This window comes from Phasianus colchicus, chromosome 2 (genome assembly GCF_987193195.1).
Source record: "Phasianus colchicus chromosome 2, bPhaCol1.hap1.1, whole genome shotgun sequence".
Taxonomy (NCBI): Eukaryota; Metazoa; Chordata; class Aves; order Galliformes; family Phasianidae; genus Phasianus; species Phasianus colchicus.
This window is the reverse complement of record NC_143437.1, coordinates 20,338,002-20,359,009: the sequence shown is the minus strand read 5'-3', so window position 1 is coordinate 20,359,009 and position 21,008 is coordinate 20,338,002. Positions and strand designations below refer to the sequence as shown.

At 35.5% G+C, this 21,008-nt stretch overlaps 1 protein-coding gene across 1 annotated transcript in view; it reads right to left on the bottom strand.

Moving 5' to 3' along the window:
* The window catches only part of USH2A (usherin), a 389,040-nt gene that overhangs the window by 236,878 nt on the left and 131,154 nt on the right, over positions 1–21,008 (bottom strand). The window contains exons 22-23 of the mRNA XM_031595830.2: positions 6,648–6,778; positions 139–265 (exon numbers count right to left, since the gene is read on the bottom strand). Of these exons, the coding sequence (XP_031451690.2) occupies positions 139–265; positions 6,648–6,778 (258 nt within the window). The remainder of the gene's footprint in view (positions 1–138; positions 266–6,647; positions 6,779–21,008) is intronic.

Here is a 21,008-nt window from a genome sequence, read left to right as displayed (position 1 = left end):
ACAAAAGAGTAGCGATTTTGTCATAAAATTGAGAGATTTCTTTTTTGTTTTGTGGATGACCAAAAGTACTAGAAAATTAAGCAAGTGAGCAACAACCTGAGAAATACCAAAATAATCACGCAAATTTGGATTGATTACCTGTGTACTGCCCATCTACTGTGATGTTTCCCAGTGCTTGAATTCTTGTAGCAATTATTTGGTGCCAACTGTTATCATTGTACTCCTTCCCACCATCATTGGTTGGTGTGACTGCTACTGCAGATCCCTTTTTATTAACAGAAGAATCCGATTTAGAAAATTAGGTGGGTAGGATTTAGATTTCTACTTTTATCTTCATATCCCACTGTGTAACAACATCCAAAAATAAAGACAAAATTCCTCTGTATAGTTTCTTCCTGAATACTGAAGTTTATTACTAACTCCCCCCCAAAATTATCTTCCTCAAATAAATAAGAAATGAAGGACCTAGTTCATTTCTATCAAAAATAGAAAACTGCGTGTTGGTCCCCTGATGAAAAAGAGGAGGAGGCACAAATATTGAGGGTCGTCACTGATTTCTTATTTCTTACTAACAAGACTTATTGGTTTCTGATTTCTTATTAATAAGACTCTATTTAACTACTTCATTGGATTCTGTGGTTTGAAGGACATGATTCAACATGCAGTCCACAGAAAGCACCTTCACATCAGGATCATTGATTGCAGAGCGTATTTACTGGTGGTGACGCAAAACACAGGAGCATTCATACAGAAGAGAAAGCATGTTATTTCCCCTTTAACTTGGTATCAAAAGGAACAGAGTTTTGGGGTAAGAGGGTATAGTGCATTTATGAAAGAAAAGGTCACACCACAAGGTTCAGAACAACAACAAAAAAACCTAGTAGGTAATTACTGAGGATGCTTGTATAGTACAAGCTTGTATAAGTACAGACTATAAAAAAAATATTCTTCTTTTTACCCTGGTTTTATTAAAACAAAAGAATATAATGAGACGAGGGGGTAAATTTAGAGATCTCCATGACAAAAATCAAATACATCTTTTCTGAATTGCTGAGTAAGAGAAAAATAACAGAGGCAGATGCCAAACCAAATATCAAGACTATAAACCATCAAAACAAGGTATAAATTTAAATTGTGTTGCAATGAAAATAAAATAACTTCCTTCAAGAATTGACATGGGATTTATATTCAAACTGCGTTCAGCTTTCCAAGTAATTCCAGTAATATTGCCTCAGATCTTTATATCATACTTTCACCATGTGGTAACTCAGTATTCAGTTGAATTCACAAAATAGAATTGTCATATGCATCATGTCATGAGTGAATGGTAAAGCATTATGCTGCACAAAGAACGTTTAATATCAAAGAATTGCAATCTTTGTAGTTACTTTGTAGCTTAAGCTTCACAAAAGCAATTTCTAGAATTTGCTAAAGTTTTCCAATTTTTTTTCCAAATTAAACAGCTCAAATTGTTTCCAGATCTTCTAGTACTTTCTAGCAGAAAGACTGAAGTGTACATATGAAGAAAACCTGTTGATAAAAACAATGACTTATTGCATTTACACTTAAGTGACATTGTTGGAATATTGTATTACGCACTGAAAATGGTGTGCATTTAAAAGAAATTGCTTCTCATCACAGAGATTTTTAGTACTGCATGCATTATGTGGTGTATTTTTAATTGGGGACTGTCCAATGTATGAGAATACATATATGTGTACATGTGTACTCAGTTACAGAAAAAAATCATTTTCTATGAATATTTACACAGCATGTTTCTCACTCCACTCAGATAACATCTTAGTATTGAAATAGTTTGTGCAGTAGGCCTAAATCCCATGATAATAATTCAAAGCCATATATCCTTATATACTAACACGCACATTTTCATGTACTATTTTTTATTGTCTTCTCCTCTATTTCAACATTTTAATATTTTACAAACACACATTTCATTATCGTAGTTTAATAATTAAAACCAGAACTGGTGTCATGCCCAATTAATGTGCCCTGGTAGCATGCCCATTAGTTTTTCCATTAGTGAATTCAACAATACTAATGGGATTACTAGCATGGGATGCTAATTGGGCGTGACATAAGAAACTGGCTTACTTCTTAGCATACCCTTGCTAATGATGAAATTAATGAGCATTTTATTAAATGCTGTCTCATCAAAGTGTACTTAGTTAGCGTTAAAATTGTTACAAACGATGCTGCATTCTAAAGATCAGGTGCTTGAATAAGTGGTTCTTCATATTATGTTTGGCAACAGTCTAGAGCATTAATAGTTTTATACATCAGAAACCACGTTTATTTGTAATGAATTCAATCTGAGACCACACAACCATATGTGCTAACCTGTGTTTAGTTTCAGGGGAAAAAGAAGGAAGGAAAAAAACCGAGTCCAGGATTCAGATTGTACTGCATTGAAGGCCTCTTCTGTGTGACATTTTATCCAGAACCATCTGAGTGATTCTGTGTTTACACTCAAATACCTTGTCATGAAATGTGTTGTTTTACATTTTTAAAATCACACATGGGGAACCAAATTTGGATTACTTTGTTGAGCTATATACTAAGTCTTCATTTTTTAGCAGGTCTCAGTAGTATGTAGATAAATTGGAATCTCTGTGACTCTCTGTGCTGTTCATGAACAAATTTACAAAAGATCACAAATATGGATTTTCAAAGCTATTGGCTAGGTGGCAAAGTCCAGAAGTAAGTCTACCAGTAGGATTTTTCAATATCCAAATTTTTGTCACTGAAAAAATGCAAAAGTACTGAAGTTTTGCCAGTGACAAGAAGCAAAGCACAGTCTAGATTCATAACTCAGTATTTTCCATTTTCCTTTTTACTTGGGAATAGAAGCTAACTCTCAGACTGCATTCTACTACTTCGACTTTTCAACAAACATCAGACAAAAGTAACTGTTATTTTGCTGATAAGTTTAGTGAATGTATCAACTTCTGAAGGAAAAGCTGGATTCAATTCTCCCAATACCAGGAGCAGAATCCAGAATTCTGTCCTCAGAAGACTGTCCCAGTCACTAAGGAAAAATGTCATTAAGATTAGCCTTAAATTTCCACTGTTAGTGATTTCACTTTGTATAAAATATTCAGTGCTTCCCTGGGAAAAATATAGAACAAATGACCTGTAACCTATGACAGATAACTATAAAATCAGATGGAAGAGCATTAAAGACTCCACAGACAGTTGAAGATTTGCAGAAACACCAAGCTTGGAGGAAGATCTATGAACAATGTGACTGTGCAGACAAGACCAAGGAGGAGGTCAATTAGCACAAAAAAACCTCATGCCTCCTGGAGAACGAGTAGAAACAAGTAAAGAATGACAGTAAAGCAATAAGAAAGGAAAAAAGAGCAGCCAGACAACATGAAATGGAGACAAAAGAGAGGGTCAGACAACAAACAGATGAGTAATGGTGTCCGTGAAGCTTAGAGAAGTACAAACGGACAGGAAGAAAAATATGTGAAATTCACAATTAGAGAAGGAAGACATTAAAGTACCTGAAGATTCCTGACTAGGAAGATCTGGCAAAACTATCCTCAGTGCAGGTACAGCAAAGAAATAATACACTATTCACCACAAGTGAAGATGCATACAAGAACCCTGAAAGGGACTGGGGTAAAAATAATTAACCTGTGACAGGACGCAGCTGGAGTGGAGCACAGAATATTATGCCAGGTTGGTACAGATAAAGAGCAGCAGACGCATGAAACAGAACTTTTGAAGTTTTTAATAGAAGTGCTTAAAGGCAGGGCCCTAAGCGTTTGTTATATGTATCATGACCATAATTAGAGAAAATAATGCATATAACCTGATTAGGAAACCACACTATGCCTATAAGAAGCAATTAAAATATTTGCATACAAATGCAAACTGATACACTAATGAAGGAATAAGAATTGGTGCTACAGAATATATCTGACCTTACAGGATAGGAAGAGCAAATAGTAAGCAGCTACATTCAAAAAGTTATAGGAACCTATTGTGTGAACAGGAAGGCAGCAGAAGAGATGACAATAGTCAGTTATATTCAGAAAGAAACAATGAGCTATAGAAAGGTTATTTAATAAAAATCCTCAAGGTTCAGTCATTACCATTTCCTAAGGGGTTGCAGCTCAAAAAGCAGGGTTATCCTACAAAACTTGCTGGGGACACAAACTTGGAAAGCTTCGTTAATATGTAAAAAGATTTGAATATCATTGCAAGAAGAATGTTAAAGGCTGGCACACTGAAACAGGATTAGGTTTAATAATATAAAACAAACAAGAAATTTCACTGCTACCTAGGAACTCATTAGTTGCCACTGACAGTGAAAACCTTTGTTGCATTAATTGGCCATAGAATTGCTACATTTTGATGCAGTCACATAAAATACTGCACTATAGCATGCTTGGTAGTAATAGGGATGCAATAAAGTTTTCGAACAAGACAGATATGGCATTCTTAGAGACCCAGATCTATGTTAAGACTAGGAGGAGAACTCATTGAGAGCAGCTCTGCCAAGAAGGGATTTGATAGATGAAAAACTTGACATGAACCATCAGTGTGCACTTGCAACATGGAATGCCAATAGTATCCTGGGCTGCATCAAAAGAGGGGTGGCGGCAGGCAATGGATGTGATTGCACTTCTTTACTCTGCTCTTGTGGGATCTCATCTGGAGTACTGCACCCAGGTCTTGGCCCCCCATCACAAGAAAGATGAGGAGCTTTTGGAGCAGGTCCAGAGTAGGACCACAAAGATGCTCAGAGGATTCGAGCACATCTTCTTTGAGGACAGGTGAGGGAGCTGGGCTTGTTCAATCTAGAGGCGGCTCCAGGAAGACCTCACTGTGGCTTTCAATACTTGCAGAGAACTTATAAACAGGAGGGAAATCAACTTTTCACATGAGTAGATAGTGATAGAACAAAAGGGAATGATTTTAAAGAAAGAAGAAAGAAGAAAGATAGATTCAGATTACATGAGGGAGTGACAAGGTGCTGGAACAGGCTGTCCAGAGAAACTGTAGATGCCCCATCCATGGAAGTGTTCAAGGCTAGGCTGGATGGGGCCCTGGGTAACACGGTCAAGTGCCTAATTTAACAACACTGCTCATAGCAGTGAAACTTGGTGATGTTTGAGGTCTCTACCAACTCAAACCATTCTATGATTCTTACCAAATGCTATAGATTCATATGCATATACATATGAAATCTTACTAAAATCTTACCAAAAGCATAGATTCAGTGAAGGGGCAGAATTAAGCACAAGAAGGCCAGGAATATTTATATACTCTCTTTTAGGTAAATATGCATTACCATAACAAAAATAATTTTCCTTTTACTATGTCTAGGTTTGTCTCTACAAATCCAAGTAGAGCATCTAAAGAATATAAATTTAACAAATTAGCAAGATTTAGATGCTTTGTGAATCTAGTTTGAATCCTTGAGCACATAAGATCTCTGCTTTTTCTTTCAGTATTTGCTTCTAGTTACATGGCAAATGAGGACAAAGAACTCCTGACTGCAGGTTTTCCTGGATCTGTTAGAGGCCAGATTGTTCATACACTGTGTGAAGACCCTGGGTGGCTAATTAGAGCTGTCATTTCCAGGATGCTGTAAAGCAATTGTTATGGGACCTAAATCTATAAGAATAAAGCTTCTATGTATTTGTGCTTCTACTACAATAGCTACAATTCAACCTTAATCCAAACAGGAATCTCCGGACACTATGATATTAATACATGACAAAATTACAATATTAAAACTCCAGTACAAATATGTCATCAGAAGCCTGATCTCTCTTGTCCTTTTGATAAAACCTTAGAAATGACCTCCTCCACTGGAGAAAATGCAACCCCAAGCTGCAGACCATGGCTCCATCAGTCCATGCTTCCCAATGAACAGGAAGGAATAAGCCAGTGGGAGCGGAAGAGAATCCAGCAGACAGAAGAAAGGGAAGAAAAGAAGGTTGTGTGGTAGAAGATGGGTGGGCTTAAAAAAAAGAAGTTCCAGAGCTGCTGATCACTCAAATAAAAAAAAGTAGTTTACATAAAGCATTTTCCAATAATTGTAGTTCTAACTTTCATTTATTCTAAAGAATGTTATAGCCACTAGAAAAGACAAGCTTAAAAACATGAAAGATGAATAAACATTTAGGTTTAAGTTCCTTCCAATCCATAATTCATGGGAAAATACATTTTTTGTATCTTAGAGAAAACAGAAAATACCCCAAAAAATGAAAGGAATGCAGTCGTTGTCTTTTTTTTTTTAATTTAATTTTGTGGAGTTTATTTTATAGCATTTCCTTGATTACTTCTGTCTTTTCTACAGTCATTAGTGCTGGAACAGACTTTCTGCCAATACAAAAAAATACTTCCATCTAATTGAAGTCTTGGTATCTTATAGTGGTGTTTGGTGGTACTGACAAAAAACACCATGAAGTATAAAAATAAAGTTGTAATAGTAGTGTAATGTAACAAAATGTAACAAAAATGGGAATGCATTTATTACTTAAATGTTCATTGGTTCTGAAGAGACAGTTAACTTGGCTCATTTTAAATAAATAAACAGATAAGCAGTTAAAACTACCAGAATATATAATATAGCTATTCTTATACGATCTTGTTTTTTTTTTTTGTACCTGTGGATCAAAAAGAAAGTAAGGACGCCCACTCCTCAGCTGAAGTGCAATGTATTCCTCTTGATTTCCAGGTGAAGCAGAGAAAAATATTAAACCATCAGGTTCCTTGGTTTTAAATTTCACTTTAATACCTGGTTAGAAAGAACAAGCAAATAGTTAATAAGTAAAATAGTTCTTACACGTTATGATAGTGTAATTATAAACAGAAGATCAATTTAAAAACAGTGGTGAAGTAGCAAACTAAAAGCTTGGCATGGAAGTTCTGATCATTTTAAGGCCCCTTCAGTAACTGTAGGAGAAATTCTCATAACCCATTCTGAGTCAGCCTTTGAGAGAAAGTTCTGTGATTTCAGAGCCCTTACTCATCCACACACACAAAAAAATAATGATATAACTGTTACTCATGCTAGTAGGTAATTGCTTTGTTAAGGAAACAATTCAAATATTAGGATCCTGTTCTAATATTTGAACAACAGGCAGTTTCATATGTGGATTTCAACCAGTCCCTTAAGACTCCTATCACTAAAGCAGAAATGAAGTTGCTAAACTTAAGTGTTTCTAAGAAGAGTAATGTTTTTTGATACCAAGCTATCTAATTTGTGTTTGCATATATTGCATATGCATATCAGGTGTAACATGATATACATACATATATGTAACATATATGCATGATGGTACCTGATTTAAAAAAGAATACCTGGAAAAGAACTAGTTTTAACAAAAGCAAGAAATATCCCAAGAAATAATAAATGACCAATACTTAAAAAATTTCCCGATTATTATCAATAGTTTCCATTTGGTTTCTGATAAAACACTGCATCAGCACATGAAACGTCATTCAAATGGCATAAAATAAAACATATTTTTGTTATTTACGACTACAAATATCAAATACCACACCAAACAACTCCTAAATATCGCTGTCTGCAACATATTCACTAAAAATCTAAGAACACATTAATGAAACAACTCATAATTATGTATCCATTTTTGACAAGTATAATCATGAATAAACAAATGTTGGACAACCATCACCAGAATGCCTTTCTTTTAAGTCATCTCCTGGAAATTTACCTTATAGGAATAAGAAAATTACAAATCCATAGGCCTAATTTGGCACAACATTTTTAATGTGCAAAACTGGATATCTGAGTCTATGTTGGATCTATATCTATACTTTACTAGCATTTTGCAAAATAAAAAAAGGCAGCAACAGAAACATCTGCCTTTTTCCTCAACTTCAAATGTATAATATAGAACAAACAGTCTACTTCAAAAAAAACCCCACACAGATAATTACTTGAGGGAATACTGAGCGACATCCTGCATTGTTACATTTCTACTTTCTTTTTCTCTCTTTTCATCTCAGCAGCTGAGAAGTGAAAAAAATATGGAGCAAAAAGATTTCTAGAGCTCATTAATGGCTGCAATAAGAAAGTAGCATGTTGTAGAATCACAAACTTGTTGGGTGACTAAGAAGAAAGCAGTGAAAAGTCTAGTAAGAAAAGGAGAAAAAAACATTGTAACTATCCCCAGAAATTTGCCAGTAATATTTTCATGTTACTTCATTCATATACTATACACTTCCATAATCTTTCTGTATAAAACCTTTCCTAAAAAACAGTGTAATTTATTGGGTTTTAGACCAAACTACTTGGTCTTTTCACACTAGGTCTTTTCATATACGTTTCACTAATTTGTATCAGGCCAAAACCAACAAGGGATGAAAGTTTTTCTTGTTTTCTATATAGAAAACAATCATAATTTTGATGCACATTCATAGAATTGCTCAGGTTGGAAAAGACCTTAAAGATCATCAAGTTCAACCACAACCTAACCATACTACCCTAACTCTAACAACCATTTGCTAAATCATGTCCCTGAGCACCACATCCAAATGGTTTTTAAACACATCCAGGGATGATGGTGACTCAACCACCTCCCTGGGGAGCCTATTCCAGTGCTTAACAACTCTTTCTGTAAAGAAGTTTTTCCTGATATCCAACTGAAACTTATCCTGGCACAACTTAAGACCATTTCCCCTTGTTCTGTCACCTGTCACCAGTGAGAAGAGATCAGCCCCAGTCTTGCTGTAAGCACCTTTCAGATATTGGAAGAGAGCAATAAGGTCTCCCCTCAGCCTCCTTTTCCCCAGACTTAACAGTCCCAGTTCCTTTAGTTGCTCCTCATAGGGCATATTTTCCAAGATCTTCACAAGCCTTGTTACCTTCTTTGGACCTGCTCCAACACCTCAATGTCCTTTCTGTACTGAAGTGTGCAAAACTGAACATAGTACTCGAGATGAGTACCATTCCTGATACAATCCAGGATGCCATTGGTCTTCTTGGCCACCTGGGCACACTTGCTGGCTGATATTCAGCTGACTGTCCAGCAGTACATCAAGGCCCCTTTCCATCAGACAGCTTTCCGGCCACTCCTCCCCAAGATTGTAGGATTGCATAGGGTTTTTGTGATTAAAATGCAGGACCCAACACTTGGCCCTACTGAAACTCATACAGTTAACCTTGGCCCATTGACCCAGTCTATAGTGCCTTTCTCCTCTCAGAAAGATCAAAACTCCCTCTCAACTTGATGTCATCTGCAAACTTACTGAGGGTGTACTCAATCCCCTTGTCAAGATTGTTAATAAAGATGTTAAATAAAAGCAGCCTCAGTACCAAGCCCTGGGGGACACCACTCGTGACCAGCTGCCAACTGAATTTAAATCCACTGTCCGCAACACTTTTGGGCCCAGCCATCCAGCCAGTGTTGCACCCAGAGGAGCCCATCCACACCCATTCAAACCATGAGCAGACAGCTTCTCCATGAGAATGTTGTGGGAGACGGTGTCAAAGGCTTTACTGAAGTCCAGGTAGACCACATTGACAGCCTTACCTTCATCCACTCAGTGTGTCACCTTGCCATAGAATGAAATCAGGTTTGTCAAACAGGATCTACCATTTGTAAATCCATGCTGACTGGGCCTGATTCCCTGGATGACCTTTAACTGGTCCATGATGGTTCCCGAGATTATCTGTTCCTTAACCTTTCTCATTCATAGTAGATCATGCCTGTTACCAATACCTATGAGAAACATCCTTTGACACCACTTCATATAAATCATTTTAGGAAATAACATATGATGCATACACATGTATGAAACATTCTCTCTGAGAAAAAGGAAAATCAGTCATGCAGTTAGCATACTTTCAAAAAAAGCAATTGTATACAATTAATATACAACAAATAAAAAGATCAATGAGTAGTAGCCATACTTAAGGAAAGGGAACTGCCTCTTTGAGGTTCCATCAGTATCACTATCGGCTGAGGGGCTGAGACTGATGATGACCTATAATCGCAGCATTGTGAAGCACAATTAATTTAACAAGCTGTCAGTATTTTTTGTCAAGCTGACAAAATATATTTCTGAAGTCTGAAGGATCCCTTCCCACTCCTAATTCAGAAGGACAACTGCAAAGAACATAATTGAGTTTCTGCAAAAACATCAATATTTTATAATGTCAAGCATCAGAAAACAAATTATATGGTTCACAACAGTAATGTTGTGATATTTCTTGAAGTTCACAAATGTTTTATGGGAGCTCTCTTCTTTGGATATTGAAGAGGTTTACAAAACCTTAATTCCTGCCTGTAGAGCTGCCATAGCTTCGTATAAGGTTTTGATGAGTCAGGAATCACCTTTTTCATTCACAGTACATGCTGCAAATTCTAACTTCATTTGTTGCCTATTACATTATTCAGAGTACCATTTTACTTCTTTAAACACTGGTATCTTTGGAGTCTCTCACAAGATAAGGAATTTGGACAACCCAGCTCGAAATATTTTATGCCTCAATATTAGTATTTTGCTGTATTTCATAAGTGAAGAATGGAGAAACTAGATACTATATGTGAGCCACTGTCTCACTGATAAATGATTTAATAAATTTAATAAATTCTGCAAATTTTGCAAACTAGCTGAGAAAAAAATACCAGTTGCAAAAAAAAAAAAGTACAGAGGAACAAATTGAACAAATGCATCTTAAGGATTATTGGATTATTTTAAAACCTATTTTTCACTGGAATATAAAAACTTGCGAAAACAATACTTTTAACAGAAATGTCTATATATACATATTTGTGAAAAGGTTTCTCAGGTCCCATCAGAAGTACTGTGTCCAGGCCTGAGGATTCCAACACAAGAAGGATGTGAAGTTGTTCAAGTTTGTCCAGAGGATGGCCAAGAAAATGATCAAAAGGCTGGAGTGCTTCTCCTATGAAAGGCTAAGGGAGTCAGGACTGTTTAACTTGGAGAAGGCTCTCCCAGAGCATGAAAAAATCTTACAAGCAGGAGGCAGACAAACTTTTACACAGGTAGATAGTGATAAGATGGGGAGTGGATTTAAACTGAAACAGGAGAAGTTTAGGCTAGATGTTAGGAATAAACTGTTCACTCAGAGGGTGGTGAAGCACTGGAACAGGCTGCCTGGAGAAGCTGAGGATGCCCCATCCCTGGAGGTATTCAAGGTGAGTCTTGATGGGTACCAGACAGTCTAATCTAGCTCTTTGCAACCCTGCTCACAGCAGGGGGGATGGAACTATAAGGTCACTTCCAACACAAGCCATTCTATGATTCTCAAGTCCATCCAGACTGGATTCCAGACTAAAAATAAAACAAAACTGGAAATTCTGTTTGAGATTTGTAATAATTAGGTGTATGCAATTCATTTTTGGTACTTGTTTTGTTTTGCTTTATTGACCATGAGCACTGAAAATGGATCTCATTTAACCTGATCACAGAAAGATTGTTTTTCAAAATACGGTTTCATGGAACTTGAAGACCAAAATGGATCACCAGAAAACAAAATTTGCTTTATATCTGGGGTAGATTTTGCAAGAAAGTTTCTCAACAGTTCGTGGCTACTATTTCAAAAATTCAAGCACATTCACAGAATTTTAAAAAAATATTTGATTTAAAAAATATTTAGGTGGAGGAGTTAAGGGAAGACTACAGACAAAGATAATTAAAGATAGGTAATTGTAGACATCTTCTACAATAATGAGAGATTTTCAGAAAAGTGAGTTTAACAATAATCTTTGACAAACGCACTCAGCTAAAAGCACCTGTAATGTACATTTCTTTACAAGCAGACATTCAAAGTCCAGCTCAGAGGAGCCAACCAGCGTAAGTTTTTAGACATGCTAAATACTTAGAAGCTGCTACAAGGCATTAAATGGTGTAAATAATTATATAAATGTAAATTCCAAAGAAATGAACAGAAATCTGTTGAAACCTGTTGGCAAAATAAGTGATACTTCTATGTTTACTACAGCTTTATGAGTACATAATGACACCTAAAAATCATAGAAATTGTATATAAGGTTTGACTGAAGCATTAGGCTCTCAGCACTCCCTCAGGCTGACAAACTTTAAGCACTTAAAATGAAGACTGCATATAAATGCTTTTGCCTAATCGAAGTAAATTTTCCCACAGAAATCGTAAAATAATTTCTTTTTAACTGGAGTAGGGATAGAATGAGTGAAACACTTAGGTAACTGGAAATCAATTCAATAAATTGTTCAATTCTGGTTCCAGTTATCCACATTTCGTGAAGCCACATCACCTTTTATGCTACTATATTCTTCCATTCAATTAGTATTTGTTTATTTTGACATGTTACATCATCACCATATCTAAAATACAGTTTAAAATTTATTTCCCATTAGAAACTACATTTTAAAAAAGTAATGAGGGAGGCCTTATAAAAAATGGATCACTATTAAAACAAGATCTCCATATAATTGACAATGGCCTTGGAGGAGATGAAAAAGCTCGGATAACACATTTCTTGGACAAGTCCTTCATAATATAAAGAGATCTCTGTATTTAGTTCAGAAAAACTGGAAAGTGGACTTCCAAATGAGTCCGTCTTTCATTATGCTTAGCAGAGGAATAGGCTCCACATCCTGCCATTATCTTAACATATTAGAAAATACTTCTGAGGCTTGTCCACATAAACAGACTGAGTTAGTAATTCTCTCCATTATTGTTTTCCTTTTTCAGTAGAAATTCAAAATATACAGATATATGCTCACATACACATGTACACGCAAGCACAAAAATCAGCTTTTCTCAACTATAACTGGAATTTCCTATCTCAGGTCAGCAGACTATTCTTTTATGATGATAGTAACAACAGGAGAAGTTGGAAAACAATAGTTTTTAAAATGAAGTCTGTCAAAGAAAATCCACATTTTGCAAAAGTTTATGTTAGAGAATGACAATTTAAAGACTTTTTTTTAATCTATATCCTTTCTCAAATTGAGAAAAAAATAAGTCAAACTGAAGGTTGAACAAACAATGATATAGAATGACTGAAAGGCTGTAATAAGTTGCACTTCTTGTGGAAGCCATCAACTGAAAACCTAAATCCTCTTATTGAGAAATGAGCGTCTTTTTTACACTAAAAGGACTAATTTGATACCTGTTTTTTTCTTATTTTGCTTGCTATCCCATTGTACCCACTACTGGTAAAACAAACAGGACATTTTAGCTTTAATCTTCTTACTACATAACCCAAATAACTTCAGTCATGTTTGCATTAATGCTGCATTAATCATGTTGTTGCGTATTAATGAGTTTTCAGGCTATGCTAATTACTGTCATAGATTCTGCAGCAGCCCATTAAATATACAAATTACAGAATTAAAGAGCCAGAGCTCTTCATGATTAATCTTTAAATGGAGAAAAACTAATGATGTCTGTACAAAGTTTCTCTCCACTTTTGGCTGACTGAGTCCAATGAACAATCAATTAGAGTATTTGAAGAATAAGAATATTGCACATACTAAAAGATTTTTTATGCTGTTATTCTGTGCAGAAGACACATCCATTTATAAAAGTTTCTATCATATGGACTTTCTTAGCACATTCCAGAGTATAAGGTCTTCTAAAGTATTACACAGAAGTAAGATGTATAGGACTCTAATTCATTATTGCATACTCATAGGACTCTGCTGGTTCCATATGAATACAGTAAATCAATCTTCTCCTTTTAGCAAGGACAACAGTCTTGCTACTCCCTAATAAGAAAGATTTACAGCAAACCTTGGTGAAAAGAAAGCTAAGATAAGTTTAAAGTCATTTGATAAGATTTGATGTATTAGTAGTACTTTCTCCCTTCACTTACAGAGTGATAGCTTTTTTTTTTTTTCTTCCTTCTTCTTCCCTTCCCAGGCAAAATCAAGAGATTCAAAAATCAGGAAACCCCAAGTCAGCACCCAGAATATAACTGAGCTATGTGACCCAAGAGCCACCATTTAACACTCCTTGTTTCATATACCTTCCTGAAGAACGGTAGGCAATATCACTTGTGTATGGTTCTGTGATGTTTGAAAACTTCATTACTGCCTTGTTCTCCTTATATATAAAATCAGCAAAATGTCCATACATATTCAGAAAAATTACCTAAGCACCAGGAATTTGTCACTTGAGAAAAACTAATATCTGAAAAGGCTTTTAGCTTATCTATCTCTACTTTATGCAGAATATCACAAGGTTTTCCTAAAGAACAGATTCCCAGTCTGTATTAATATTATTCAGCACATCAATAGCAAACGATAGATCAATTAACTGAACTATAACAAACTTATCCAATCAGTTCTCTGCACTCCAGAAATATATAAACCAGACTCAATGCATTTAAGATTTTAAATTTATCCTAATAAGTTATTTTAAAAAAACAAACAACAACAACAATCTTCTCAGAACAAGATTGATCACGGCATGAGAACACTCATGAATGAATATGAATGAGAATGAAGTTGAAGTTGAAGTGAAAAAGAATGGATTGCTGCACTTAGAAGAGAGCACAACACAAGGATATCAGAGTCTCTAAAAAAAAAACAAAACAGGTAAATGTGAAGCTTCCTAATATACTCAACAGAAAAGAAAGCATTCAAGACAAGCAAGATCTTTTCATAGGCACTCCATATCTTACTAAAATGAGAAACAAAATTATGATGATCTGCAAAACACTGGCATGAATTTTCTGAGGGTTTACCAAAACATGATACACGCTGGACATTTTGACTACTCGATTTATCTAAATAAATAAATGAAGACCTCAGAAAAATCACATATGAAAAATCAGAGTGAAATGTAAGAGATGAAGACAATCACATTAGCTGTTAGCATTCCCCAGCTCTTAGAATCAATTTTTTGTTGTTTTCAAAGAAGTTCAAAGCAATACAATCATTAAAAAAAGCGTGTCCTAACTCAAATTCACTTAGCAAGCCCAACAAAATTCAGAAATGCCTTCCACTTTCGTGCATGGGAATAGTATACAACATGTAGACATCCTAAAAGAATTATTTCTTTAGAGTCTACCTATCAGAGTAGAAAGAATAACTGACATCTTGAAGTTCTAGGAATAAAGTCCTGTTTGAAATAGGGGTCAGCTGCAGGGCCATTTCTATGCTGCTCTTAATACTGAAGTGAAAGACATGCAAAGGAGAAACACCAGTCCAATTTTCATCTAAGGCTTTGATTAGTATTTTTTACAAACTTGAACTAAGGTTGAGAAAGCTTTACTAAAAATGGGATCTTTCACAAATAGCATCTGTAATCATTTTTCATTTATTTATCTTTATACAGACTGGAAAGAAAGTCAAATGGACTCAGATTTTTTGTTAGAAAAGGAAGAAAATATTTTCTAGTACTAAGTCCTTTATGAGAAAATCCCTGACTTCAAATTCTGATATTTTAAATATAAAAATAGAAGCAAGCATTCATCTTCATTTCAGGATAAATTCTTTGGAGAAAGGATTGTTTTCTGTTAGCTGTATGTGAATTAGCACATAAAAAAAAGGTCATCTTATGCAACAAGGGTAAGGTAGGAGAGGCTGCTAGGTGTTAATGCAATGCAAATCATAATTACTAGAAATATGATGACAAGAAAAATCACTTCAAAGATTTACAACAGCACAATCTATAAAAGGTCAACATCACAGAGAAATCAGAAATGAGCTGGATGTCAGTAGCTGTAAATAGCACTTCAATTATAAGCCTTTAGTTAGTATTTACAACAGTAGTACAAATGTAATACTGCACAGAGAGTAATTTAACTGATGAAGGGAAAAGAGTATGACTAGAACTGTGTAAAATGCAAATACATCAAAATTAAAGTCAGTGTAATGGTCTGAAACATAGAAAATTTAGACAACAGTGCATTAGCCAAGGCAGAATCCAATCACACAGCATCATAGACTGTAGACGCACAATAAGGTGGAAATCCTGCAGCAAATGGAGAAGCTTATTGATTAGACATGGACATATGGAAAAAATATCTAAAATAACCTAATGAATATTGTGCAGAGTATCATAGGATGAAAATGCAAATGTAACAGGGAAAGAAAAAAACTTTTAGATAAAAACACACCACCACAAAACAAACACTCATAAGAAACTACAACTTCAAGTAACAGATTTAGCAACAAATAGTATTCACAGTAAAACCGCAACAAAAAGCTAACAACATATCCAAGGTAAAGCAGAGTTCTAATGTGTACCAATAAACTACTAAAAATTGCCAAATGGTAAACTTCCTAACAATGAAGAACAAACTGAAAGGAATACATAATATTTCTAGTAGTACTTGAAGCAGCATTTCTCATTATTTTTGACATAGTGACTTTTTGCAAGAAATGCAAGAACTACATTCATAGGAGGTCTGAAAGGCATAATCAGGTGCCATTTTTACACATGAACAATTCACTTTTCTCAAGCTTACAATGTGCTAGAATAACTGACATACTGGCTGAACTGAATTTCCACAACCTTCACCAGTTTAGGTTTTCTGAAATCTTAATTATTGCCATCAAAGATGTCTGTCATCCAATGGAAATGCACCTTTAAAGTGCAGTGGATCTAGCTACAGAAGAGTTAGTATTACTCCACTAGTTTTGTTATATTCATGTTGGTTGTGTTTTTTTTTTTTTTCTCCATGCATCTTTGTACTTAAAGAAATGAAAATTTCTTTGAAGTTCGTAATGTAGTTTGGCACAAAATCTTCATTGAAAATATTCGGATAACTCCTTAGCACTTACACAGACTATTTTCCTTAAAACAGTGATTCATAGCTATCGAAACACCATCTAACACTACCTTCCAATCTTGAAGCTCAGCTTCAGTGAAACTAACCCCTCACCCTTTACAGACCATAGCATAACGCACCGGATATAGGGTTAGCTATAATCCAGAAAGATAGCTTTAGTCTTGCTCTCTTTAGATGACCATGTGATTAGAGGTATGAAAGTCAACAGGATAAAGGTAAAACGTTAGCTCTGGTACTTTAAAAGTTAAAAAATATCCACCATCTGGAACATGCAGAAGACAGAAAGGACTGCACACAAGCAATCAATTTTCTCTTAGAAGTAACTTTTGTGTATGTATGACCCCAGTTTATTCTCACCTATGTTTCCCAAGGCACAGGAGGAAGAATTTATGCGTATGGCAGTCACAGTCTATGGAGTGTTATAGAAAAGACAACTGGGTTAGGAGGGAAAACCACCTGTAGCAGTTGGTCAGCATCAGCTGTTATCATTTCTGGTTGCTTGCATGGTGTGTCAACAGCAGTTTATAGGACAATAATCCAAAAGGGGCTTTCTCATTGGTTATCATATATTAGGCCATAGCTATCAAATTCAGCAGCCTCCTCTGCTGTCCTTAGCTTCTGTAAAGAGCATGTAACAAAATATGACTCAGCAAAGTAAGCCAGCTGTGGAGTTTCCATCACTGATTTGTAGCCAGGTTCATTCCAAAGAATTAAAATACTCCACTCAGTGAAGAGTTAAGCACAAAGAAGAATAAACCAAAACTAGCACAGTACTGAAACAGAATTTATCTATCAGCTCAATAATCATTCATTAGGAAATACTTTGAGTGATAAATACAACTCAATCCTCTCCAGTTCCCCTCGTTATAAATGCTTGCAGTGGGTATGAAAAAGCTCTTGCACTACCATCCAGTAATACAACTAATTTGACAAATACAACTTGCAGAAGACATATATACAGCCAGGTATTATGCAAAGTCCTGAGCGCAACCATCTACACCCAAGCAATTGGGATACTACAAAAACATGCTGGTGCTACTGGAAATCAGGGATAGCATCTTCCTCCTAGCCAGGTGTGCTAAACAGTCCTCAGCTGAGGATCTAAGCTGAGATTTTTCCTTGTATGTCAGCATGCAAATGAAAAAGTAATAGAACACCACCACAAAGCAGCATCCACAATGCAATCCGTGGTATGTCAGTGTTCTTCTATGAATGGCAAAGAGTTCACGATTTTCTCATGGGTCTCATCAATACTTGGGGGAAATTATTTCTGGATAAGGCATTCTGAACCACATCACTGGCAGTAGAAAATGTGATCCAGGAATAAGCATTAATAAATATATTTCAGTAGTGTGAACAGCCACAGAAATCAACCTATGAGTACTTAAATAAAAGACAATTTACACAAAGATTCAACTTGAGGCAAATGAGAAACTGAGCAATATATAGAAAGATTATAATGACAGGAAATTAATTGATACAGCATATATCATTTTCTAAATACCATCATAATTCTGTTTGCCCAATGTAAGTTAATTTGCAACACTAAACAAGGAATAAATTAAACCACTCAGGCACAAGGATTAAAACAGTAACTTCCATATAATTTCCTGCACAGCCATTTGTATTTGATCCAATCTCATACTTGCACTGTAAACTCTTTAGCACAGGGACTATCAATTTTTCTTCCTAACAAAAAAAGATTAGCACTCAACCAATTTTATTAATATAAACAAAGAGATAAGGACAATAGTTAAATACGTTCCTTAAAATTTTCTCTAACATAGCATGACATTATTTAGTTCAAATAAATTGTAATATTTTCAAGCAGTTATTGATGGATCCTACATCATCTCAGAATTTTAACTCCTTTAGGGATTCCTGAGTTAAAGACCACTTTGCTGCAGCCTACTTTTGTGTTGATTTTTACATTATTGCTTAAAACATGAGTGATTGCAGAATACATGGCTAATTCTGAAAGTTGATAACAAGGAAATGCCTCTGCTCCTGCTGTTAAAATCATTGATAGCTTTTTTTCTTTTTTCTCCCACTCCCTTTTTCCCAAAATAAGAGACTCTCAATAACACAGAAAGCCATGATTGATCACAATATTGTAATAGATTAAATAAAAAATTGAGAAACTTGCTATACAACATTACAGAGAAGTGATACTCCATATTCCTCTTTTGTTTCCAATGTGATCATTTTTAATTACTGCTTCTTGAAATACCTCACAGAAAGACAAACATATTCAAAAAACACAACAAAAATAACCAAACAGCAATCTTTGTCCATTTAAAAGCAGATCTAAGTCACCTTTTTTTTCTGTCCTTTCTTCCTTGGGGACGCTTAAATGGCAGTTAAGTCCCACTGATTACCTTGAAGTTCTGCTTGTGAAGCTAGGGCATTGCATAGGACAGTGATAAAAATAAGACACTTACCTCATCCTTACTGGTAGAAATATATTAACAGAAATCTTATTATAAATGCAGTTAAAACAGTAATAAAATGTCACCAAAAACAAAATCTGAACCTCCTTTTGCTACTGAAAGATAATTGGGGTAGCTGCAGCATCAATACATTTCTAGTCTAAAACAAACTAGCCTCGCAGGCAAACTGGGCAAAGACTCTCATATAGCACGCAACTTTCAGATATTTCAGGGCAAGAACACTGCTTCTGCTTTGAGCTGACAGACACGCTTTGGGGCACAGAGACCCTGGTAAATACCAGGTTGCTGTAGAAAGGAAGTATTAGACTATCAAGACAGACTTGAGAGTAGCCTGAAGCTTTACACCCAGCTCAGCCCCGTGCCATACTAAAAGCTCTGAAAAGGACTTCTTGGGACCTATTAGCAAAATTCCTCTCAGTACCCTGAGGCTCTTGGGTATAGGAAGATATCAGTTCTTGGCTACTAAAGCCAATAACTTTGGGGATTTCTATCTCAAAGCAGCCTTGAACATTGGCCATTTCTCAAGCTTGTTGCAGTTGGTGATCACTTCGCAGTTCTGCAGGATTACTGTGTTGCCCTAATTTCCACCTCTGACACTTCCCTGGCCCTTCCTAACATATGTGAAAGGCAGAAGATCTGGCATAAAGCCAATGATGCAGTCTTTGCTTCATGCAGGATTCCCATTTAGCTCATTTTTCCCCCTTGGCACATACAACTCAGTGGCACAGCTAGGTATACATAGGAATATCTTCTTGAAAATTAATGATGCTAGCTTGATGATCTAATATGGGTTTGGAGTAATTAGGTCAAAATGAAGTATTTTGATCGCTGAATTGGAACAGTTTGGGATAGAAACATATACAACAACTGATGATGAAAGAATCTGAAAGGAGAAAAGGGAGAAATACCTATGTTTGAAAGCTGGAGTGCAGATGGAAAAAAAAGATGTCATATTTTAAAAACACTGATTAAAACCTTCAAAATATTGTAACAAATAAATAAATTGGTTGCAAATGACTTTCATCTTAATAGTGCCAAAGCATTCATGTGAGTGTTAACTTTTAAAAGATAAAATATAAAATTCCCTTTTCTGTCCATAATGCAGTAAGTCTTCCCACTGGTAGGCATTTTCAAACTCTTATTCTCCATTGACTCCTGGAATCTTCCCAACAAGTTTTTCTCTTGGTTCTACAGTTCACTTAATAATTTGTTTCTGACTTAAAAGATATTACCCGGGATAGTTGTACCTGCCAGTCTAGCCTTTGTTTTGTTCATCCACTTATGAAGGTTGATGGGAACAAAGACTGTAATTTGTGTAAACAGATTCTCCCCTCCCTCCTTGTCTCTGCAGCAAGTCACTGAATGACTTGAAAATGTATAAAATAAAATCCCCTAAGGGCTAAAACTCCACTACACCAAAATTCTCACTATTTACTATAAAGAGAACACATACTGTTAAAAGGTGGCTCATCTGCTGAAGAGGTTTCATTTAAAAAAAAAAACAAACTTCTAAAGTAAACCAGAATAAAAGAGTACTATTAATCACAAACCTTAGGAGAAAAATAGCAGTTTAAATAAAGGTATGATACTAATTACACTTCAACCATTTTTTTTCTTCACTCAGGAGAAATATGAGGACATATGCCACTCTAAACATCAGTTATAACAACTCTCACTTCCCTAGAACAATACTAATCTCAATTTATGTCCATGTAAGTGTGGTCAGAACAAGAATTTTCTAAAAAAGAGTTAGATATGAAGTATCAGATCAAATGTCAAATCTGAATTATTTCCT